Source organism: Rousettus aegyptiacus, unplaced genomic scaffold, assembly GCF_014176215.1.
Source record: "Rousettus aegyptiacus isolate mRouAeg1 unplaced genomic scaffold, mRouAeg1.p scaffold_m13_p_15, whole genome shotgun sequence".
Classification (NCBI taxonomy): Eukaryota; Metazoa; Chordata; class Mammalia; order Chiroptera; family Pteropodidae; genus Rousettus; species Rousettus aegyptiacus.
Genome location: NW_023416290.1, coordinates 48,422,509 through 48,445,472, shown reverse-complemented (window position 1 = coordinate 48,445,472; position 22,964 = coordinate 48,422,509). Strand labels below are relative to the sequence as shown.

The 22,964-nt window shown below is 35.9% G+C and overlaps 1 protein-coding gene across 4 annotated transcripts in view; it reads right to left on the bottom strand.

Annotated features, from left to right (window-relative positions):
• COL14A1 (collagen type XIV alpha 1 chain) overlaps positions 1-22,964 on the bottom strand; it is a 184,600-nt gene that overhangs the window by 42,994 nt on the left and 118,642 nt on the right. For all 4 annotated transcript variants that reach the window (XM_016156518.2, XM_016156509.2, XM_016156528.2 and 1 more), the window contains 6 exons: positions 16,223-16,300; positions 13,586-13,672; positions 5,922-5,975; positions 2,231-2,326; positions 1,048-1,101; positions 651-704 (listed from right to left, as the gene is read on the bottom strand). In XM_016156518.2, coding sequence (XP_016012004.2) covers positions 651-704; positions 1,048-1,101; positions 2,231-2,326; positions 5,922-5,975; positions 13,586-13,672; positions 16,223-16,300 — 423 coding nt within the window. The remainder of the gene's footprint in view (positions 1-650; positions 705-1,047; positions 1,102-2,230; positions 2,327-5,921; positions 5,976-13,585; positions 13,673-16,222; positions 16,301-22,964) is intronic.

Genomic DNA, 22,964 nt, shown 5'->3' with positions numbered 1-22,964 from the left:
AACTTCTCTCTCTCAGTTGAGACCCAGCCTTCTTTGAGAACCTGTCCCCGGTGCTCCACGTCTGGCTTAGTTCTCTATCCTTAATGCTCCCATGGAGCTCTGTGAATGCGCCCATCATAGCATGCAGTAGAGCTCCTTATTTGGTTGTATCTCCTCTCAATAATGTAACAACTCTTTAAGGACAAGAACCTCAAACCCGGCTTAGTGAAGACGTTGCTTAAACAAACACTGGGTGTTACTTCATCCCTGTCCTAAACATACTTATAATTTATTCCACCACTGTTCACTTGAACAGGTTAAAAAAATAATCTACATACATTAGATGGAGACGACTGCAGATTGTCATAATACTTGAATTTTGATTCATATGAGTCTAGATTCCTCTTAGGGTTGTGCCTGGAGAACATTCAGAAAGAGGTGTTGCTACTTTGAGATTTGATGAAGATTTCTAGGTTTTGATCAAAGTAATGGACGTAGAAGATGTCAGGAAAGGGAAATCAAGTCGAGATAGATAGAATGTACATAGAAGGAAAAAGAAGAAAAACGTGAAACACCTGGTTTGACTTCCTTGCATAGAGAACTGCCATAAGCAAAGAGCAACTTGATGAGGAATCTACTGTGCTGCCACCCAACCTTGGGCAAGTCCTTACCCTCTGGCCTGGCGAGCCATCACGTCCTGGTGAACCAATGCCTCCTGGGATACCCTAGGGCAGAGCAAGGACAAGAAAAGAATCAGCCTCATGGAGATGAGTTAGTTACCCTCTCACCCAGTTCCTTAAATAAATCAAGGCCTCCCAACAAACCTAACGGCATAAAGGTGACGCCTTCGTGACTGAGAATTCAGAACCCAGAAGTTACTTGCAGGAAAGGAATGTCTTCTACCAGGGCGCCCCCTGAGCCCCTCCGTCTGGTATATTAAAGACCATCTTTAATATAGGAACCCCTGACTGCCAAGATGCCATCTGACTTCAGAAGCTACTGTCTTATTTTCCGCCTTGGTAAGGCTCTAGAGCTGAGGGCAATAGACTAAAAAAATAGAAATAATACCTGTGGGCCAGGAAGGCCAGTCTCTCCTTTCTCTCCTTTGTCACCTGGCATTCCCTGAATATATAAAAGTACGTGGGGTTAAGTGCACATAGGTCAATTCTTAGCCTTTTCTTTTTTCCCATGAACTGTTCTAACGTTTTCAACATTAAATTACTGTCATACTAACATCCGAATACAACATTTCACTTCTCACGTATACCATACCACTTACGCAAGCATTCCTATAGAGCTGAACGTTTACATATCAGAATAGTTTAAACACAGAATGTACACTCCAATATGGCTAAGCCCATAATGTAACATTTCAATATTATTTATAGTTTAGATTTTTAAAACCATTATCCATATAGATTTTGTTTTGCTTTGGCTAGAAATTTATAAGAATGGAAAAGCAAACACAGAAACTGGAAGGTAGCAAGACCTCAATAAATGTCTATTATTAGTAGTAATTGTACAAACTGGTATGTTACTGCTTTCCAAAATGTGAAAATAACTCTGGAAAAGAGAACTTCTTAGGGAGACATATCATATGCATAGAAAGATTGGTAAAAATGGCTTAAAAGGATCTGCTTCCTTCAAATCTTAATTACTGAGTTTGGTTTTATTGTATAAATCTAGGCCTCTATGGTAAGATTAATGAAAATCACTGAGTGGAATTAAATTTGTTTTCAATGGTACGGACAGCCTTTACAAAGAAATGAGGTTGTAAAAAGTACACTATTTATAATCTAAAACTCATCCTAAGTGCATTGCTCTCTAACGCTCTTTGAGATAATTATAAATAAGAGGTTTTTATGACTCTATATCCACAATCACTACAAATACATGATGAATAACTAAAATTTGTATAACATTTGTTACTCTTTATATTTTATCATATCCATTAAATCAAACAAGAAAAAGCATAATACAGGTAAAGCCCTGTTTTTCTTCTAAAGACAAATTGCTTATGGATATACTTATTCCCTAGGTCTGTCTGTGTTTATAAAAGACCTCATCATCAAACAAAAAAATTGGGTAATGAATGAATTCTCAATCTTTACTTTTATTTCTCAGTTCTTATCTGTAGAGGTTGACAGTGGCCGAGACTCATCATTAAGGTAGAGAAGGCAAAAGTTCCCTCTCTGTACCTCGTGGAGAAGTGACAACAATAAAACCCATCTGAATCTTTACACAAACTCACAGGCATCCCTTGAATGGAGAGACCACTTGGTCCTTGAGGCCCAGGGGGGCCTTGAGGTCCTGGAGGGCCTGTTTCACCCCGAGGGCCATCTGGTCCCTGGAAGGCAAGAGAAGAAAGTCACCCCAGAGAGTAAGTTAGATACTCTGGTACCCAGAAGATATTTCGCTCAGGGCACATACAGTGTATTTCCTTCAATAATTTTCCTTAAGATGTGAAACACCCACGGGATAACAAAACACCAAACCTCAGATGATTCTCCTCCCGGGCAAATGCCATCAGTAAACCAAAAGAGTAAACACACAGGGGTTGCAGCAACTTTATATATTTGGCTTCCATAAATGAGAACGCTATGCCAATTATGTGAGTTCCTAGACCTCCCACACTCCATAACAAATCTAAAAGATATAAACGCTTTGAGACCACCTGCACAATTGTCCACTACCTACCTCGGGGGCATTCCTCTGCATTTAATGAAGACTTTGCACCTAGCCTATGTTTTCTTCCTCATCGGGATCCTGCCATCACCCTATGCCTCTTCAGTGTCCACTGAATGACCCACCCTAGCCTCAACATTATTTAATTTCCTTTCTTCTCAGGATCAGACATTCCTTTTACTTTAGCAACTCTTACTTCTGTAATCTGGAACTGGTTGTGGTTTGGCTAAAACGACACATTTCTGTAATCTTAGATCCAGATCCTATTTATCCTCAACCTAGTCTCTGGCCCCTTCTCTCTTCTGACTCTAACAAAACCTATTTTATAAATTAAGGCTTCCAGTACCTGGGTTATCTATCATCTTAAATGTGAGACTGATGAATCCATTACTCTGGGTAAACAATACAGAAGAAAAAGCAAAATGGTGTGAAGTGGGGGTAAATAATGAGTGTAGTTTGAGATCTAGTAAGTTTTAAGTGTTTGGGGATAAACATGTGAAAATGCCCAGTTGTTTGGGGGTCAACAGAGGCCTGACCTGGGATGGATTTTGGAGCAGTTGAAGATGTGTTTGTGGGTGAGGTTATTAAAGAAGACTGTAGATGGAGTGAAAGAGGAAATGGATAGAAATGAGATGACAATCAGGTAGAAAGGAGAGGAAGAGAAGCATGGGAAAGAATGCAAAAGCCTAAGTATTAGGAAGACAATAAATAGAGCGGTAGAGTGGCTCAGGAAAGGTCAAAAAAGGAGAAAATTTCAAATAGACACATGATAGTCACGTGAAATGCTGCAGAGAGCTCGAGTAGGATAAAAATTGAACCACATCCATGGATTCAGTAACATGGAGGCCACTGGTGACTTTAATAAGAGCAATTTTACAGGATTCTTAGAGGAACCAAAATCGTCTGTGTGATAAGAACGCATATAAATAGAACTTTACACTATGCACTGTATTTTTTTGCTTCTTTCACATGGCAGTGTTTTCGAGGTTCATCCATGTGGTAGCATGTTTCGGTAGTATGTTCCTTCTGATTGCTGAGTGGTATTCCATGGCATGGATATACAGAAAATTGTCCATTTATCTTTTGATGGACGTTTGAATTGTCTCTAGTTTTTTTCTGAAATTGTGAATAAAAGTGCTATGAATATTCATGCAGCAAAAAAAAAAAAGGCGAAGATGTAGAAGCACTGAGTGAAAACTATTCTTATAAGAAACATGTAAGAGGAGGGGAGAGAGAGAGGTAAGTAAATATTTTAAAATATGATGGAGAAGATATGGAGGTGATTACAAATATTATTTAATGTGTATAAAAGTTGACCTTTTATATATTATTGAGGAATTAAGAATGGAATAGAAGGGCGGAAAGTAAGTGGTCCCATTTTATTTTGTAAAGTATGACACAAAAATGATTGGGAGAGATCAGAGACAGGACTGCTTTGAGCTCCTTAATTTTTATTATCTATTTGTGGCAACTTAAATACAAAGCCACAAAATGAAAAAATAATACATACCGGAGCTTTCCATTCGGAAAGTATAGTTTATCCATTCCTTTACTGTCTACATTGGTGAACAAGACTTTTTCCTAAAACCACTACATACTTGCCCTTGTGATTCATTAAAATCATCATATAAAAACAACCACATCAGTAGTCGTCCTGTTGGAATGGCTTATTGGAGGAGAAGGGTAAATCTTGAAATCATCAAACATCTACGAACTCCCAATATACCTTCGTAATGAGAACCATCATCCAGTGCGAATATTAGAAAAACAATAGGGTCACGGTATTAGAGGTGTTGGGAGGAAGGAACCAGAGTCTATATGAGCTCAGTGGCACTGTCCTTGAGTCAAACCAAGGAAAATGCAGTGTATAACCATCAAAGAAGCTTTCAAACCTCTGGCCTTCCTTGTTGCACATAAAAGATGAAGCCAAGTAAGATACGCCAAGTCTGTGCCACAATCTCAGAAAATAAACAAAACAAAACAAAACAATAAAGGAGATATCTTCTGTTCCGAGTCTTGAGTTGGCAAATACCTGATTATCTTCAGCCTTCTTTCATTTATTTCATTTTCCCCCACATTCTCTTCTATCTCGCTTTGCTTGTTTCCAATTTTATAGTAAAAAACTTCGCAATGTTCTCTTCTCCAAGACTAAATACTCTGTAAGTTTAATAACTGACCACACCAAGGCAGTAAGTCAAGCAAGATGGATAGAGAGATCACGTGGGGGAACATAGTGAAAACGAGGCAAGGAGTCAAATCGTGAACAGCTGTGAATCCCAAGCCAGGGAGGGTACACTGTATTCTCAAGGCAAAAAGCATATGATTGCAGTTGTTAAGAGTATGATATGACCCAGTATAACTGTAAAGCTGCGGTCCCCAACCTTCCTGGCACCATGGACCAGTGCTGCTGTGAGAATCTAATGCCCAATGATCTGAGATGGAGCTGAAGCTGTGATGCCGGTGCTGGGGAGCGGCTGTGAACACAGATGAAGCTTCGCTTGATCGCCAGCCCATCACTCACCTCCTGCTGTGTGGCCCAGTTCCTAACAGGCCATGAACGGGTAGCCCTACTTCAAAGGAATGAATCTGGGGCAGATGTAAAGAATCAATTAAAAAAAAAAAAAAAATCAAGCCACTGGAGCCAGTAAGATTTGCCGAAAGCCAGAGAGAAGACAGTGAAGCCTGAACTCAGTTAGTGGCTGGGCTTTTGCCAGCCTTTAGGTGCCTGGTGCAAAGTAGGAAAATATATGCCTTGATGTGACTTGGCACAGCTTGGTCTTCTTGGTTGGTGACTTTGGACAACCTGAACCACCACACCTGGTGGCCTTGGACAGTGAGCATGGAAAATAGAGCTGTGTATTTTATTACACATAGTGGAAAGAAGGGAGGAATCTACAACCTGAGAAATTACCCGGAATTCAGTGTTCTCCCCAAAATATGTTGTTCTTTTAGATAAAGGAAGAAAAGAATGTACAAGAGAGAGAATGACCTTGGAGACTAAACCACTCAGAACATTGGCACTCTATTCTTGACCCAGAAACCTTTCTTTTTGCTCGGTTATTAAATATTCTTTTTCATGAATAAAACATAAGTCTTTAAGAATAAGGGGAAAGACTTAGACACAAATTTCATCAAAATGTAAGGGCATTCAGATTGCAAAAGGCAAATAGTACTCAACTCCAAAATTACATTGTCTAGTTATGGAGGGTAGAGAGAAAGAGAAAATGAGAGAAGCAAAGAGAAAGAGACAACATTACCTTTGGACCTTGTTCACCTTGTTGGCCCTTTGGTCCTCTGAGTCCCGGACCACCCTGGCAAACAGATGTTAAGTATTAGCACAAAGACACATCTTAACGCAGTGAATTTCACCCATTGTCTTTAATAATATGGATTATGTAATTCTTATTTTGTGTAACGGCCAACACATTGTGTAATGAAGTATGTTCATCTTGATCCTTAACTGGAAATTTGCCACCTAGAGTCAGCTTTCCCTGCTAATGATTTCATAGTGTGAACAAACTTTCTATGCCAAATCCTTTAAAATTTTTTAAAATTATAGGATTTTTTAATTTAGTGATGTAAGACTATAGCTACTAATGTATGTGAATAATATATACCACTAATCTAAAAGCAGATGTGTTACATCACAACATTGAGATTAAATTATTTAATTAAATTGTAAAAAGCATATGAAAATAAGAATTTAATTTTCTTTATTTATACCATAAAAAGCTAATTAAATTAATCTTTCTGTTATTTCAGTTATTTGCATTTCCCCTCAAGATTTTTGCAATATTTATGCACTACTTGCAGCACTATTATTTAATAGCATTTTTCTTTATACTGACATGCAGATACATAATAAATATATGTGTAAGTATTCTTTGCAAACATATATCCCTTGTAATTTTGTGTAGAAATATATATGTGCATATATACCTTTAAATATTTTTAATCGACTATTTTACTTAAGTAAATCAATTTTAAAAGCAAATATTATAGCACTACAGTTGATGGAAAAATGTATTACTTGCTAAGAGTAGAAAGTAACCTTAAGTATATATGAGATATATAATGTTATTTACTTTGGCTAGATTTTTGTTCCTATTGTTTTCGAGCCGCAGGTTTGCTCTTTGTAAAAAAGAGAAATCAATACGTATTAGAATGGTCGCATGGGCACTAGGATGAGAATATCATTTTCACTTGAGCAGAGGATTAAAAGATCATTAAAAAGGCAATAGCTTTCCCACTATGTGCTTCCAATTTATTTCCTGTGATGTTCATGACTACCGAAATTCATTTGGGAAAAGACAGGATCAAATAATCTTTAAGGTTTCTTCCAGCTTGTTTTTTAACCATGTTAATTCACTCCCCTTCCTGATATCAGTTGGTTGCTTACCTTCCAGACTTTTAAAATATAATTACAAAATTGCATTTATTCATGTGTATATATGTAGCTATAGAAAATATTCCCTACAGTATTTCGTGATATTATTTGATGAATGTAGATTGCATATGTGATATCACTCGTTATATATTCCTGAGTTTTTTTCCATGATATAACATATGGATCTAACTTATTCTTAATGAGTTGCATAGTTGTCCAGACCATGGATACATAATAGTTTGAGTAACCATTCTTCCACCATTGGAAATATAGGAGGTTTTCCCACAGTTCTTTGCTGTTTAAACAACACTGCTTTCCCAGTCTTCTCTGCAACTGGGAATGGGCATGTTAGCCAGTTTGAGCCAATGTGATTAAGAAGCGACAAGCTAAAGAAAAGCAAACTAGGAAGCCAGGACAATCTAGGTCCTTGAGGAAGTTGTTGAGCAGCCTCATTTCCCTCAGGACTATCCATCTGTAAATCTTTTGTTGGGTAAATAATGAATGTCCAAATGTCCTAATGGGTTACATCAGCGTGTTAGTCAAATTTTCTGTTTCCTGAAGCAAGCTCGATGCATCCCAAGTAACGTACCCCATCTGGCACAAGTCTTTAATTTTGTTTGCACATCTTAAATGATTGTGACTCACAGATATTCATGCCAGAGGCACCGTGTCTAAGAGCCAGGGACCATTTTACATTTCTAACTTATTTTCCATCTTATCCCTAACCCTCAATCACTAAAGACATGACAAAAATTGAACAAATTTTTGTGACTGTAAAAATTCCATTCCTTTAATAAGAAAGAGTTAAGTTTAGGCAAAGAGATAATACGGTCCCTTTGCTCACGTCCCCCTACAGCTGTTTTACAGTTTCTTTGGCACATAACACCACTGTGTAAATTCTTGAATGAGAAGATAATCATGACTATGTTAATCATCAGACAGGATTTATTACACATTGTTTGTGATACTATTTCTTAAATAGCTTATTATACTTCAAATATTTAAAATTCTCAATAGTTTTTCTTCATTTCGCATGTTCTTAACAAGTCAGAGCTCAACCCTTCTCTTTCATTTCTCTGCTGCTTTCTTCTCTTTTCAAAAGTTGGACTCTTAGGTCATATGTAAATATTTTATAACTTGTTCCAGCAGTATCGCAAATGAAAAAAAAAATTTGAAAACCCTCCAGCTAAAAAAGCTATTAATGCCGTTTAAAATAAACATTATCGTAATTAAGAACTGAATCCTTAAGTACCAGGAATGAAGAAGAAACAAAAAACCAAAGGAGCAAGCATATGCAATAAGAGTACCCTGGGGGGCTATGGGAAAGATGGCTGTGTTTGCTGCAAATCTTGCATTTTATAGCCCACCCAAGGCTACGAAACAGGAACTTGGGCCTATGATAGGTGGGGGAAGGGTAGAATATGAAACATTCATTAAAGTTGAGAAACTCTAAAGGCTGCATTCTGAATGAGCTAGAGAAAAAAAAAAATGGCCCACTAGCAGGTGGAAGACCAAAACACAGTTCCACTTTAGCCCTCGGAAGAGTTGGAAATATCTCCCCTCAGAAATATTACCCAGAAGTTGATTCTCATACAGCCTAGGGACTAGAATTCATACTGGCTGTGAAGATCAAGCAAAACTCCTAAGTCAATCTTTTAAGGTGGTTTTCAGTTGGTTGTATATTCAGGAGCTTAGCAGAAGCAGGCACAAATATTCTCTCGAGGAATATAATTCAAACACAGGCTCAAAATATTGCCAGAGATAAAGTTTCAAATAATATGAACTCATATATACACCAAAAAAATTATACAATGCACATGGAAACAAGATAGCATGAGTAAAATAGCAGAATCAGAATCACGTACATTGCAGATATGGAAATTATCAAATTATCAGATAAAAAATGTAAACTATATTTAATACATTTAAAGAAAAAAATAGTTTTTAAAGTGTTACAAGAAGAGACTATACGAATGACCAAAAGTTTTGAAAAGAAACTAAATATAACTTCTAGATATGCTAAACACAATAATCAAAATCATAAACACAATTGATAGGTTCAATGTCATATTAAACATAGCTAAAAATAGACTACAGTAGGTGATAAATTTGAAGAAATTACACAGAATGGAGCCTGGAGATGCAAATAGAAAATAAATAAAAGAAGTTAAAAGATATGAAAGCAAAATTAGAAGTTATTAAGTACCTCTGGTCGCAGTTTCAGAAAACCATAATAGAGATGATAGAAGAAAGACAATACTTAAAGAGATTCTAAGAAAACACCAAAGTTAAAAATCCACATGAAACACATTGTAATAAAACCTTAGATCACTATAGACAAAGGGTTCTTGAAAGCAACCAGGGAAAAAAGATTTATCACAGAATGACAATTAATTTGATTGACAGGTGACATGCACTCACAACAATGGAAACTGTAAAACAGTGTGATAGCATCTACAAAGTACTCAGAGGATGTGGTTTCATAGTGTAGCAGTTAGCACGTCTGCTTTACATGCAGAAGGTCCTGGGTTCGTACCCCAGTGGAGCTACAGTCCATGGTCTACAGACATGTCACCCTGAACAAGTCCGATCCTGTCTGATCTCAGAAGCTAAGCAAGGCCTGCTTAGTACTTGGATGGGAGACCACTTAGGAAGACCAGGTGCTGTAGGCATAAATAATAACTCTTTAAAAAAAGTACTCAGAGAAAATAATTGTTAATCTAGAATTATATTCCTAGTTTAATAGCTTGGAAAGTAGTCTGGGTGCTTTAATTGAGTTCAATACTAAAAAATTTACGCAATTTAGGAGGTTTATTATTTTTTTATATTAAAATCTGAGTTAGTAACTGGCCCACGGTGGAAGAGTAGCTTTACCGCGTCAGGCAGTGTGAAACTTGGTTGCTTCCATCCTGTACTATGCTATGCCTGGAACACGCTTATCAAAGTGAACTAACTCACTACCACGTGTTTCTATTCCAGTCTTGAGAAGAGTGAGAATGGTTAGGGAGGGCGTTTGGCTTTCATTTAAGAACAACGTCCAGGGTGACTGCATATACCTTCTCTCTCATTGGCCAGAACTTAATCATAAGGTCCTACCTACATGCTTGGGTGCTAAGCAATCAAGCCCTTCGCTGAATGAATGGCCATGGACTTGGCTACAACTCAGGGGATTCTACTCTTAAAAAGAAGCAGTGGCAATGATTAGCAATCTCTGTAACAACTATCAGAACCATCTTTTGATACCATGAGAAATAAAAGTATTTTCAGATGAACAAAAACAGAAAACTTACTACCAGTAGTTTCCCATTAAAGGAACATCCCAAAGGTGAACTTTAGGAAAAATAAAAATGCTATCAGACGGCATTGTGAGCAATGAATGAGCAAATATGTAGGCAAGTCTTAACATAGTAATTTATAAAAAGAAATAAAAATAAAATGTCTGATTTGTGATGATAAAAAAAGTACTTAAATACTGGATTACAACAGCATATAAATTACTAAAAACAATCCAAGAAAAAAGAATTCCGAGAATACCATATTGATTGAAAGAAGGGTAGAAGTCTTGATTATTTTCACTTCATCAAGCTAAATATATCCGTTAAAACTTTTAGATTAACTATTAAAAGAACAGGTATAGAGAATATCATTTCAAAATTAGTGGAGGAGAAAAGAATGAGAATAAAAGCAAGAAGCCAAAAAATGCAAATAAATGAAATCTCAAACAAACATATATAAATAATAGGAGTCAAATAGAAGGCAATAATTAACTTGATAGATATAGAAATATAAAACCAGATATAAGTTAATTATCACAAACAACAGGGTGGCCTAAACTCTAAAAAGAAAGACTATAAAACCGGATTTGTAAAAATCTGCACATATGGTCTTTGGAGACACATCTGAAATATAAAGACATAGAAAGGATAAAATTAAAAGGATAAAGAAAATACATAAGAGGAATATAATCCGAAAGAGAAATGCTGACGCAGCACGTCCTGGGAAGATAATTGTTCTAATCTTTTTTGCATATTACAACACAATCTCTGCATAATGGAAATTGGAAACAGAATTTGATAAACTGACAATTGGAATAGACAATTCTAAAAATCCAGCTCAGTAATTAAAAGATAAAGAATTAATGAAGATAAAGATGATCCTAACACAATTTACAATTTGATTGACTTTTTATATTTAAAATTCTGAACTCCACAATTAGAGAACACACATTCTTCTAAAGCCTACATGGAAAATCTGTAAAACCTGAGAAAGGTCACAAAGCAAATGTCAAAGAATCAACAAATGTCAAAGACTTGGTAGGATGCAGACTATCTTCCATGATAAAGTGCAATAAAATTAATACGTCAATGAGAAAAAGACAAAAATAGCTCATACAATTTGAAATTTAAAAAGACATTCCAAAATAAATTATGGATCAACAAAGGAATTAAAAAATTTAAAAGACAATAGCTCACATAAATATTTAACTCCATTCGAATTAAAATGTCTAGACAATATAAATTCCTATAAACAACAAGCAATCCGCAGATCAGGAAAAGATATTTGTGAACCAACTCATTAATAAAGGATTGTGTCCAAAATACATAAACCACATACAAATCTATGAGGAAAAAACCTGCACAATAAAAACCCAGTAAAGTTTATAAACAAGTATTTATACAGGAAAAAATCCAAATGGCTCAGAGACAAATGAAAAGCCACTCCATCTCACTAGCAGGAAGGAAAAGTTTCTTTTAAAATAACAATGACACAGGGTTTTAAAGTCACCAGATAATATGATCCAGCCTGGCAACATCAGAGCCTGCTGGTAAGATGCATGGAGACCAGACCTCACAGAGAGCTTGTGGGAGAGGATAGAGGGACAGATACCCTAAGGAACAATTTGGGGTTTCTTCATGAAGGTGAAGATGCACCTTTTTGTCCTCCAACAAACCTAAGTGTGATTGTAAGAGCACTCACTCGTGCTTGCAAAGACACGTACAAAGGATGTTTGCTACAATAATATTATAGCAGGGAGATACTCCACAGTAATGAGTTAATAAACTGCAGTTTATGTAATGGAATATCCTATAGCATGTACAGTGAATCAACTAAACAACCTTGATAAAATTCAAAGGCATACTTTTGGTGAAAAAAAGCACAGTTGAAAAGAACTCTTTTCAATTCCCAGGTTAAGCTAAAAACAACTCCTTACATTTGGTTACAGTTTCATAATGCATGGTTTCATATGTTATATACATATTAACTTGTGTATTCTTCACAAGATCTATTAAAGAGGTGGGTGCTATTTTATACACGAGGAAATGGTTCACATTGGTGCCGTGACAGGCCTAGTTTTCTGATTTAAATTCAATGCTTTTACCACCACTCCGTATTTGCTTCTTTGGAATAAAGAGTCTTTTGTTTAAAAAAAAAAAAAAGTATTTGGGTTCTACGTCTATATTCTGAAAGAATGATTTATGTGCCAAAGATAAAGGAGAAACTGCTGGGATATGTTTCAGATGCATTCAGCAGGTTCTCTTCCTTTTCGTTCAGATCAGGAAATATAATACACAAAAGGAAGGAAAATTATGTTGATGGTGCCAACTTGGAGTGAACTTTCACACTTCAAGCCAGCTGTCAACGTGGACTATATTCTACACACATGCTGACCGGGCCTGGCTGCCTCTGGCAAGCCAGCATGCAGCACCGCTCAGGCATCAGAAGATGCTTCCTGCAAGGTCTGGGTTTCTGTATTTGCTGGAGCATCTTCTCCCTGTTCTCTTCGTCTTTCTGTCTTGATGCATTTGCCATTTCCTAACCATAGACCAGCTATACCATATTATCTTAAAGAAACCCTGATGATGGCATTTAGCAGGTTAGACATACAATGAACATTTACATGTATTACAAAAGATTTATCATGGTAAATTCAAAGGCCCAGACATTGCATTTACACACATTTTATATTTCACAAAAATGTTTACTTCCTCTCTCTCCTCCCTCTCTTCCGCTCTTTTTACCTCCTACTCCTCCTTCTTCTTCTCCCTCTCCCTCTCCCCGACCTCTCTCTCCCCTTTTCTGTAGGAAGTGCCAGTCAATAGTGGAGAATTTCATGTTCTGATGGGCTACTTTTCCTGGTAAATTCAAAATCCTTCCTTCACGTATTCATTTTGATACAAAATGGGCAAAAGGAGGGTATGCAAATCTTACAGGTACCAGTAGAGGGTCAATAACTGAAACACTCACATGAAAAATAAAGCACAGGAGTTTAAAGGGAAGATTTTGAACAGAGAAAGAGTCTGGCACAGTGGTTCAAAGAGAGCATCATCTCTAGGAGTCATGGAGACCTAAATTTGAAGAGCGGCTTCTCCAAGCTGTGTTCTTCAGGCAAGTTTCTTAACATCTCTGTGCTTCGGTTTGCTCATGGGATTAAGTAAGTGTTTAGTGCAGTGGCAAGCACGTATTAGACACATAACAAATGATAGCTATAAATATTATTAAAGAACATTTAAGCTGGAAGTAGGCAAGACTTACTGGTGGGCCTGCTGGTCCCAGAGCCCCATTACTGGCTTCAGAACAGGAGCAGGAATGTGGAAGCTCTGGGCAGGTCTCATCATCCCTCTGAGAAGAAAAAAAAATAGCATAATTGTTAATTAGATGGTCTATAAAATGGTTTTATGGCTTCAAAGAAAACACTGATATAAGACACTTAAAAGAAATTTTTTAAGTATTGGTCTAGAAAGGCAGAGAATATTCTCTCCCGATCACAAAATCTTTTCCTTAAAGAAAAATAAATGGGTGTCTATTCAGTCATTGATAATCATCATTATCAAAAGATGTTGATAAAACCACCTTGAGAATCCAGGGAAGAAAGAAAGGCAGAAGTGGATGCAAAAATAATAATCATAATAATAACAATCTGAGTTACTGTTTAATTCAGTCGTAGCAGTATTCTATGAACTAAAGGTCTTGTAAACCTTCTTTGTGTTACAATATTTTTTCCATTTCAAAAGATAAAAAAAAAAAACTTGTTGAAATAGTCAATCAAAACAACTATATCAATACTAAAACCAATAAGCAAAACAAAATTTAAAAAGTGATTAAACACATCATCAATTCTCTGTAACAATTTTAAGTACTGCTCACATTCTGTGAATGAAAATTTTTTAAAAATCACAGCGTCGACCGAATACTTTGAGACAGAAGGTCACTTTTCTTGTCTTGGAGAATTTTGTTGCCATGTGACATTACGAGATAGATTATGAACATCAGGAGGAAATGTATCTGAAAGAGTTCCTGGAGCGAAGAGAAAGACAGAGAACCTGCTAACAGCTATTGAACAGTTTGTGAATATCCCATTTGGAGCAGCAGCTAAAGAAAAGTCTGCCCTGGGATAAGAAACTATACAATTTCAGGGGGTTCATCAGTCCCTTGGGAGAGAGAGAAAATGAGCTTCATTATTTAAGACTTTGGGGAAAAGTAAAGTTAGAGCTGAGTAGAGTTGATAAGTGATAATTAAATGATCAAGTTGAAAATAATCTCAGTCTCTGAATTATTTACAACAGAAACTCAAAAATGTTGGGCAAAGGGCTTGTATATACTGTATATACTTTTCTCTAGATGTTGGACAACAGTCAAAGCTTTCAGCTCATTACAGGAAAACCCCCTGCTAACACACATGGCCTGGCATTTGGCCAGCTAGAGTGAAATGTAAACATAAATATCCTGAAAGATCCCCAGAAAAAGGCCAACAGCAGGTCTCCCGTAACCAGAGACTTAGTAATGGTTTTGCCATGGCAGTTGACTGCATCTCCATCCATGCCTTCCTGCCACAGAATTTATACATAGCCAGTGATAAAAGTGGAAGAGAAGCTCTGAGAAGGTCTAGGTCTTTCCTAGGAGAAATGGCGATCATGTTTTGCTTGATACACCATAGGATTCTGAGCATTTCCCCTTTCCATTTCCAATCTACCTGCGCTTAAGCATGACGTCACAGCGTCCCTGACTGGATCCTGCCCTAGTCTACTTCAGAACTTATTCTGATGAAGAAAGAATAAGTTATTTCCTTCTCAAACATAGTCACCATTAACTTCCTGCCTGTAATAGATGATGTGACCTGTTGTAAGGTCTTAAAAAGGCAAATCTCTTAAACTTTGTGATGGCTTCTCCAAGCCCAAGTTACACGTTTAATTATTATGACATGACTGCTATCCAACCATGACAGGCACAATTCATTCATTCTGAAGGATCCTAAGATATGGATCTGTTTTTATATTTACAGGTATATGCCCATGAATTACACTTGGTATTACTAATGAGAAAAAGTTTGATATTCTAGTAACATCACGTAGGTTATATAAATCATGACTATGATTCTAGAACTGTGTTCCAGGATGCCCTGGGACACAATAACAAACTCACAAGACAGTGTGAATGTTTTAAAAACTCAACAGAAACAACAATATTTGGCACCCACTGGACTTCATATGAACGACTAGCTCAAGGTAGTTCACAGTTGCAACGTTAGATTTTGAAATACTCTTTACGATGATGTCACATATTTGCAAATCTATTTCTTCAGCAGCTGCTACGATGGAAAGCAAAGACCATGAAAAAAATCAATGTGGAAAAAGTGAGGGTAGAGATGTCCAATCAGATTCCAAGATATAAGAAATTGTACACTCCCAATAGGCAAACACATCCCACTTAGTAAGTAATTGTGGTTATTTAAGAATAAAATAAACATATCATTTTTTTCTTTCAATTTATGTGTATTCTTTTTTTACACAGCTACTGAGTTGTTAAGACATAAACACATAGTAAGATGTATGGAGCTCGTTATTTCAGAAATGGAATTGTTAGGTGTTTTTTTTGGCTTATGGATGCCATAAAAAATTACTCCAAAGGTTTCATGAACCAGGAAATGTGGGCACGTGTGGACCATGTGTAAATGGCACTCTGTGGAGCTGTGTGTACAGTTCCCACCAGACATGCCAGGGCGTCCTGCTGATTCAGACACGCTTCCTTAACTTCTTTTTAATTTTCATCATCACAATTAATTATCTCCGATATGAGTTTTGTGAAATAGCCTTTCATTTTCAGAGAGAATTACATATAACTTTAGAAAATGTCAATGAAGAACAGACAAAATAACGAATGAAGATTTCTTACCAGGCCTGGTAGTTCACAGCATTTGTCTTTATTGGCCCATGATGTGGAACAAACAATATCAAACATCTGTAACTGGAACTACAATTAAAAAATGAAAATTGTCATTCAATAAAAGATAGATACTTTGTGTTTATAATGATAACGATTTCATATTACATAATGATTTCATATTACATAGAACAGCAATACATTTATAATATAACATTACACAAAATAAATTTTGAAAGTCATTCCAACAATATCAACATAATTTTCTTCCTCAAACACATAGCGATCTAAGGTTTTATTTATTGTTACTCCATCTACCATCCAAACTCCTATATTTATTGCAACTTCCCTTTCCTATCTCCAGCTAAAGAAGCTTAGCGCCTCTGTTGAAACTTTCCCTGTACTGCCCACTGCAGGTTACTCCAAGTGCCTCTGGAATCCCACAGCACTCCATATGTGTCTTCTATAGTATATCTCTTACCATACAATACAATTCTTTGCATTTTCTCCTCCTTAGACTGAGAGTGCTTCAAAGGATAGAGAACCATTTATTAAACTTTTTATTAAGCTTTGCAATATGTGGCATGTAGTAGGTATTCATGAAGGCTTATTGAGTTAATTCTGACTTTCATCATTCAGGAGTACATTCACAAAAGTTTTCTTTAGTGGGTAATGTAAGCCAGATACTATGTAGACCTTAGGATACAAATTGAACAAAACCAGAGTGCAAGGTATTCTGCCCTAGAAGAATTTCCAGGGAGTGAGAGACATAAATACTGTTTACAGAGTGGTAAGTGTCATGACAGAGTCTCATATGGTATTGTGAGAACCTGGGCTAAATGTAGTTTTACTTAAGCCATTGATAATGTCATAAATATTTAGACAGTCTTGTTCTACTCGTGTATATTGGCAATAAGTCAATGTGTATTTTGAAATATACAAAAACATCATTATAATATCATTAAGGGCTAACACTACCTTCACAATATCCAACCATTTCTAATATTATATTTCTTTCTATATTATTTTCAAATATTAAAAGTGTCATCAGTTGCAGAGCTGGGAGAAGGATGAAGTTCTCTTTCATTTTAAATTTTCAACCTTCCATTAGCATGAGCTGGAGACCCTTGGTGCCTTATTTTCTCTCAAGGAGTATTATTCAATCCCTGTCGAGAGATGAAAATGAGGGTGCCCAAGTAGATAGGATTAGTTAATACAGGAAAATATTTAGAACAATGCCTGGAATATAATTATTATAAATAATAAGTATTCTTTTAATGTACCATGGTGCAGCCCTTTCATAGTTGAATTCTTTAAAGTGCAGGAGTACGAAGGCCAAAAGAGCAGAACCGAAGTGAAAGCAATACAGTATTGAGGGTAGAAATAGAACAGTAGCTTGTTTCTATAATAATCACATCTGTTTAATGTTTCGGTTGAGAAAAAATCTTAGCAAATAACAACAGTCACAAACATTTAGTGGTAACCTACTGTGTGCCAGATGCGATCCTAAGGACTTTGCCTGTATTATTTTATCCTCGGATCACCACTATGAGGCATGATATTAGTAATGTCAACCCCATTCCATTGATTAGGATCTGAGGCAGAAGAGCCTCAGTAATTAAAGCACATGCTGAAACCTGAGTTCTGGTTGGGATTTGAACAGCACACATCATTTTCTTGTGGCTGATTTTTGCAGTGAATGGATCTTCAGCCTAACATCTAAAAGTAAGACACTCCCGCCTAACTTTACAATGCCAGTTGTCTGAGAACATTTATTAATGGGTCCCATTATGACAGCATTAGATAGTCAGTTAAATCTGTAAGTCATTCATCCATTAAGAAATTTTCCACTTCTGAATAGAATCCTCAGTGTCAAAACATTTTACTGACTGTATTTATTTAAAACCAAAGCCTTTCACTAGACCCAGTAGGCACCAAGCTTTTTGGAAGTTTTTCAAATAAACATTAACCACCTAATCACCTATGATAGGATAATGTCTACATATAAACCTTTGGTTAAAGTTCTGCCCTATCAAGTTATTCGCATTCTTATGAGTTCATTTTATTTATTCAAGAGGTTGAATGCCTACTAAGTGCTGAATGAAGCCAATACTATCATTTGAGGAATGTTCGTTGGCTGCCTTTTTTTTCAAGTTCAATGAAGTCAGCAGCCATTTTTCATATGAGCACAACAAATTTTTTCATAATTGTTTTGTGTTTGTAATAGTTTAGATCCTCAGCCTTTATTTAGAGACTTCTTTTTCCAAGGCATATTTCTTGGGATTGACTTAAAAAAAAAAAAAAAAAAAAGACTCTGGCTTCTATTCCAAAAGTAATGACACACACATCTGTACCAATTATGTAGGAAATAGCACAAACATGGTATATGAAAATATCTTACATTTGAGTGCCTATAAATGCAAGAAAATATGGTTAAAAGTAAATCCTACTTCAAGTAAATAATTCCAAGAGGCAGTCTCTTTTTACTGCTGTGACCGTTTTCCTTTTTAAGTGAAGATTATAAAAAAAATATATCTGTACAAAAAAAAAAGATAGATGCAGAATCTCCCACTTTCACTTTTTATAATCTCTTTTGAGGGAATGCTGAACCAATTACATGCTTGTTTTTCATTATTGGACATTTTTGCCTGGGTGTAGCACAAAGGCAAATCTTTTGAGGTCAAATGTTAGCATGAAAATAAGATTAAAATATTTCTTGTTGTTGTCACCTTGATCTGTGAATGGCAATAAATATGTATCCCTGGCTCAACTTTCCACTCAGAACTAGATTTTATCCTCGGTTTTTTTTTAGCATCACATAATTAAGCTTATAATTTGAAGACAAGCTGTACCTGAACTTGTACTAATATTTAGAGAGTTTAACATTGCGCAAGAATACTGGAAAAAGCTTACTGGGGACCTAGCCCGTCTTCTGCTTTTAATTTGGTGTTCAATTTTTATTGACGCCATTTCAAAACTAAGATTTGTTAAGCATATACCATTTGACAGCTATTGAACATAGTGCTCTTACTTGTTCTCAATCAATTACATGAATGTAGAAAAAACCATTAAGTTAAAATTAACAGCCACTGTCCTTGTTGGTAGTAATTAGAATGTATAGGTGTAGAATGTAGATACATTTTGGGGGGAACGTTTTGATCACATTTAATTTCAAGGTTGTAATTCAAATAATGGTGAGCCTTTGAACTTGTTGGTGGACAGACAAGGCATGTGGTGATGGGAACAGGCCAGACTCCCTCTACCTTAAGTTCTGTACTAATCAGTCTGACCCAGTGGAAGAGAGCATGAAATGGAAGGTAGGTAACTTTATGCAAGTCAGATATGGTCTCATCTCACTTTCTTCTCTTTTGTAAAGAGCATCCCTCCCTTAACTTCAAGTCTCAGTTTCTGCATCTATGATGCGGGGCTTATATAAGTATCTCTTCCTAGGGTTATTGGAAGATTAAATAAGATAATCACAGAAAAGTACATACCACCCAGTCCATAGTAGACACATAATAAATATTAAATACTGTTATCATTTTAAGGATTAAAAGATATAATTCTTGTAAAAACATAATCATTTTATTATATTAATCACATAATTTACAAATACTTATTTCTATAGGATCATTGACTAGTCTATGGCTGCTTCCTACATAAAAGATCTTTAACTCAGTAAATAAATTTATAATAAAGGAGCATAATGGATGTAATTTGTATAATGTAATTTGTATTTGTCTTTATTTAAACAGCAGAGGGCTAAACAAATGTCAAGTGGATAATTATGTGTTAGATTTAAGAAAGACACTATGAAACATGATTTTAGTCCAGAAGCTCAAAATTTTTCTAGAATCATCTCTGACTGGCAGCATTATAATTTCATTAGTTATCAGAAAGGATAAAAGACAATTCCTAGGAGAAAGAAGTTGGGATAGAAAAAGCACAGTTGTTAAGTTTCTTCCCACATGTGTTTTGACGGCTGAGTTAAGCTTGCTTATTAGTTTAGACCCACTTGGGACTTTTGTTTCCTATAAAATCTTGCATCGCTGAACACAGTTGTTTTATTATGCATGTGAGCAATTTCAATATAGTAGTTACTATATCCCTAAATCTATTAATCTCTTCGCTATTTAACTTTGGTTTTAAAAGAATGTATTTTATTTAAAGACTAAATATTTAGTTTTTCCATCATCTGGCATTTTTTTGTATCATTGTTGAATTTGCTAGGGAATCCTGACCTACAAACTACCAATCTCTCTTATATGATAATTATTCTTTCTGGAATAATCCAAAATTTGCACATTACACATTCTCTTTTGCTAGTTATGGGGGTACAGATGTAGATCAAGATCATGTTAGCAATCTCTGATTTCTAAATCGAAAACTATAAACTAAAGTTTCTCTCTGGCCCTGCACTGGAGCAATCAAGTAATAACCCCATAAAAAAGTGAGTTTCTAATTACATTCTTGAGATCTAATCTAATAACATCCATTTCAACATAAATTTTTCAATAAGTGGGCAGACTGAAAATCTATTTAGTAATCCTCTGTCGACTTCCAGATTCTAACAAAAGCCACAACTTTTTTCCTACTAGCCTTACAAAGAACTCTTTAATTATTGACCTCAATAAATTCCCCATTGTCTCCTACTGGTTGGAAGTTATCACAGAGAGTGCTCTGTTTAATTACTTTTCTTTCATGGACAAAAGTACAGATTTATCGCCGGTAGGCCTGAAACCTACAGGCACTTTTGCTTTCAGAAATACATTCTTTGACATTTAATTGGTCATATAGTTGGAGTATAGTTCTTGCACAGAGTGTAATTTGAAATATAATTATTGTCATTGTAATTATAAAACTGTAATTGTAGAAGCATTTTTCTCAGTTTGTTGAGATCTTGTTTCCTCACATACACTCTTCTGGCTCAAATAAACTCTATAAACTTTTTTAAAATTAAAAAAAAAACTATAATGGTAAAATATAAATTAGGAGAGGGTATGATATATATGACCTGATTGTCACCTATACCACAAATGAAACAGAATACATGCAAAACATTTTAAGAAAAGACATAAAACAATTCATATAGATGACATTCTGTTTAATTTCTATTGAGTATCTTTTTTTTGAGGACTTAGTCTGTTCATATGACTTTTTTAGATACTGTGATACAGGGTAGAAAGGTGTGGTTGCAAATTAAGACCATGACATGATTTCTATTTTGAGGAATTTATACTCTGGCTAAAGAGGTGAAAATGAGGCATATGAAAGAGGAAGAAAAGAATACTTGACTACAAATAATCAAGTGTTAAACAAGTACTAGAGGTTTAGAAAAGGTGAGACAAAGAAGGTATTATTGTCATCCTTCAATAATAATAGCTGCTCTTCATTGAATGCCTAAGTGTCAGGGTTTTTATATGCACTATTTCTCAAATTAAAAAATATATATATTAGCAAGTAATTTGGGCCCAGAATCTCATACACCTAAAATTATTTCTCTTACAGTTTTTTTCATTTATCTATCCAAGTGTCTATCTATATACATCCATTTATTAATATAAGACATCCTTGGTTTGGCAATTTGGAGTTTTATAAATTCTAGAATGTGCTATCATAAAAGTATCTTCCATGGAGTAGAAGACGTGTTTCTTAATCAGCATGAAATACCTCACAGCAAGAAAAGACAACTCCTCAATATCATATAAATGTTTTTAAAAGTCTCTTAGCATAACTAAAAACAAGAGAGACGTCCACAGCTTTTATGCTCTCTTTCCAAACATCTAATCCATAGCTCTCCAAACCAAAGTAGAAACAAAAGTACTTCTAAAGATATTTCAAAACTAAATGTCAAGCTAATTAGCACACACTTGTCAAGGTCTGAAAACATCAATGTCCCCCTATGTAAGTAAGAATTTCACTTCTATTGTTACCCAAAGACAAATATCACAAAATAGCAAAGGGTCCCAAAGTAAATCACTTTACCACTCTGGGAATATTTGCTGGTGTATAAAGTGAATGGGTTACATAGAGTAGTAGAATTAGAACAGTGCTCGTTTAAACTCCTTTAGGGACTATTGGAGGGCCATGTCCCCTCTCCCATTCAATTACCATTGGTCTGTTTTAATCTTATTTATCTAACAAATTAGAAGATCTCATTTGTATAAAGTGATCTTCAGCTTAAACAAACTTGGAGAACCACCAAGTCTTTCTAAAGTTCCATATAGCTGGCTAGTTCTACAGATCTATGAAAGGGCAAGACAATAATAGTTTCATAATTAACTTGATTTTTATTATGAAGAAGAGAAATGTAGATTACAACAGATGAAATTGTTTGCAAGAATAAAATGCAGTCACAAACAGCGGGCCTTAGTCCATGTACTGCCAGATGCACTTTTGGTGGTGAGCAATCAACCCCAAACTGTGCTAAAATCTTTCCTGGACAACTCTCAGGGTCTGAAGGTCCAAGATGGACACCAGCTGGCCAAGTGTGCTCTGGGACTTTTGCAAGGGGCCCAGGGTCAGCACTGGCACCAATCCTGAATCTTCACTCCCTGTCGAACACTCATCCCACCTTGGTGACTACCTGGAACTCTGCCTTACCCAATCCATGTATTGACTGAGGCTCTTTCAGTAGAAGAGCCTTATGGCCAGCCAGCAGGTGGCATCAGGCCTTGGGGTAACCTGGACCTTTTGATAAGCTGTCTCAGGCCTAGTACTGTAGCAGTTGGTCGCAGTTCTCAGCACGGCCACC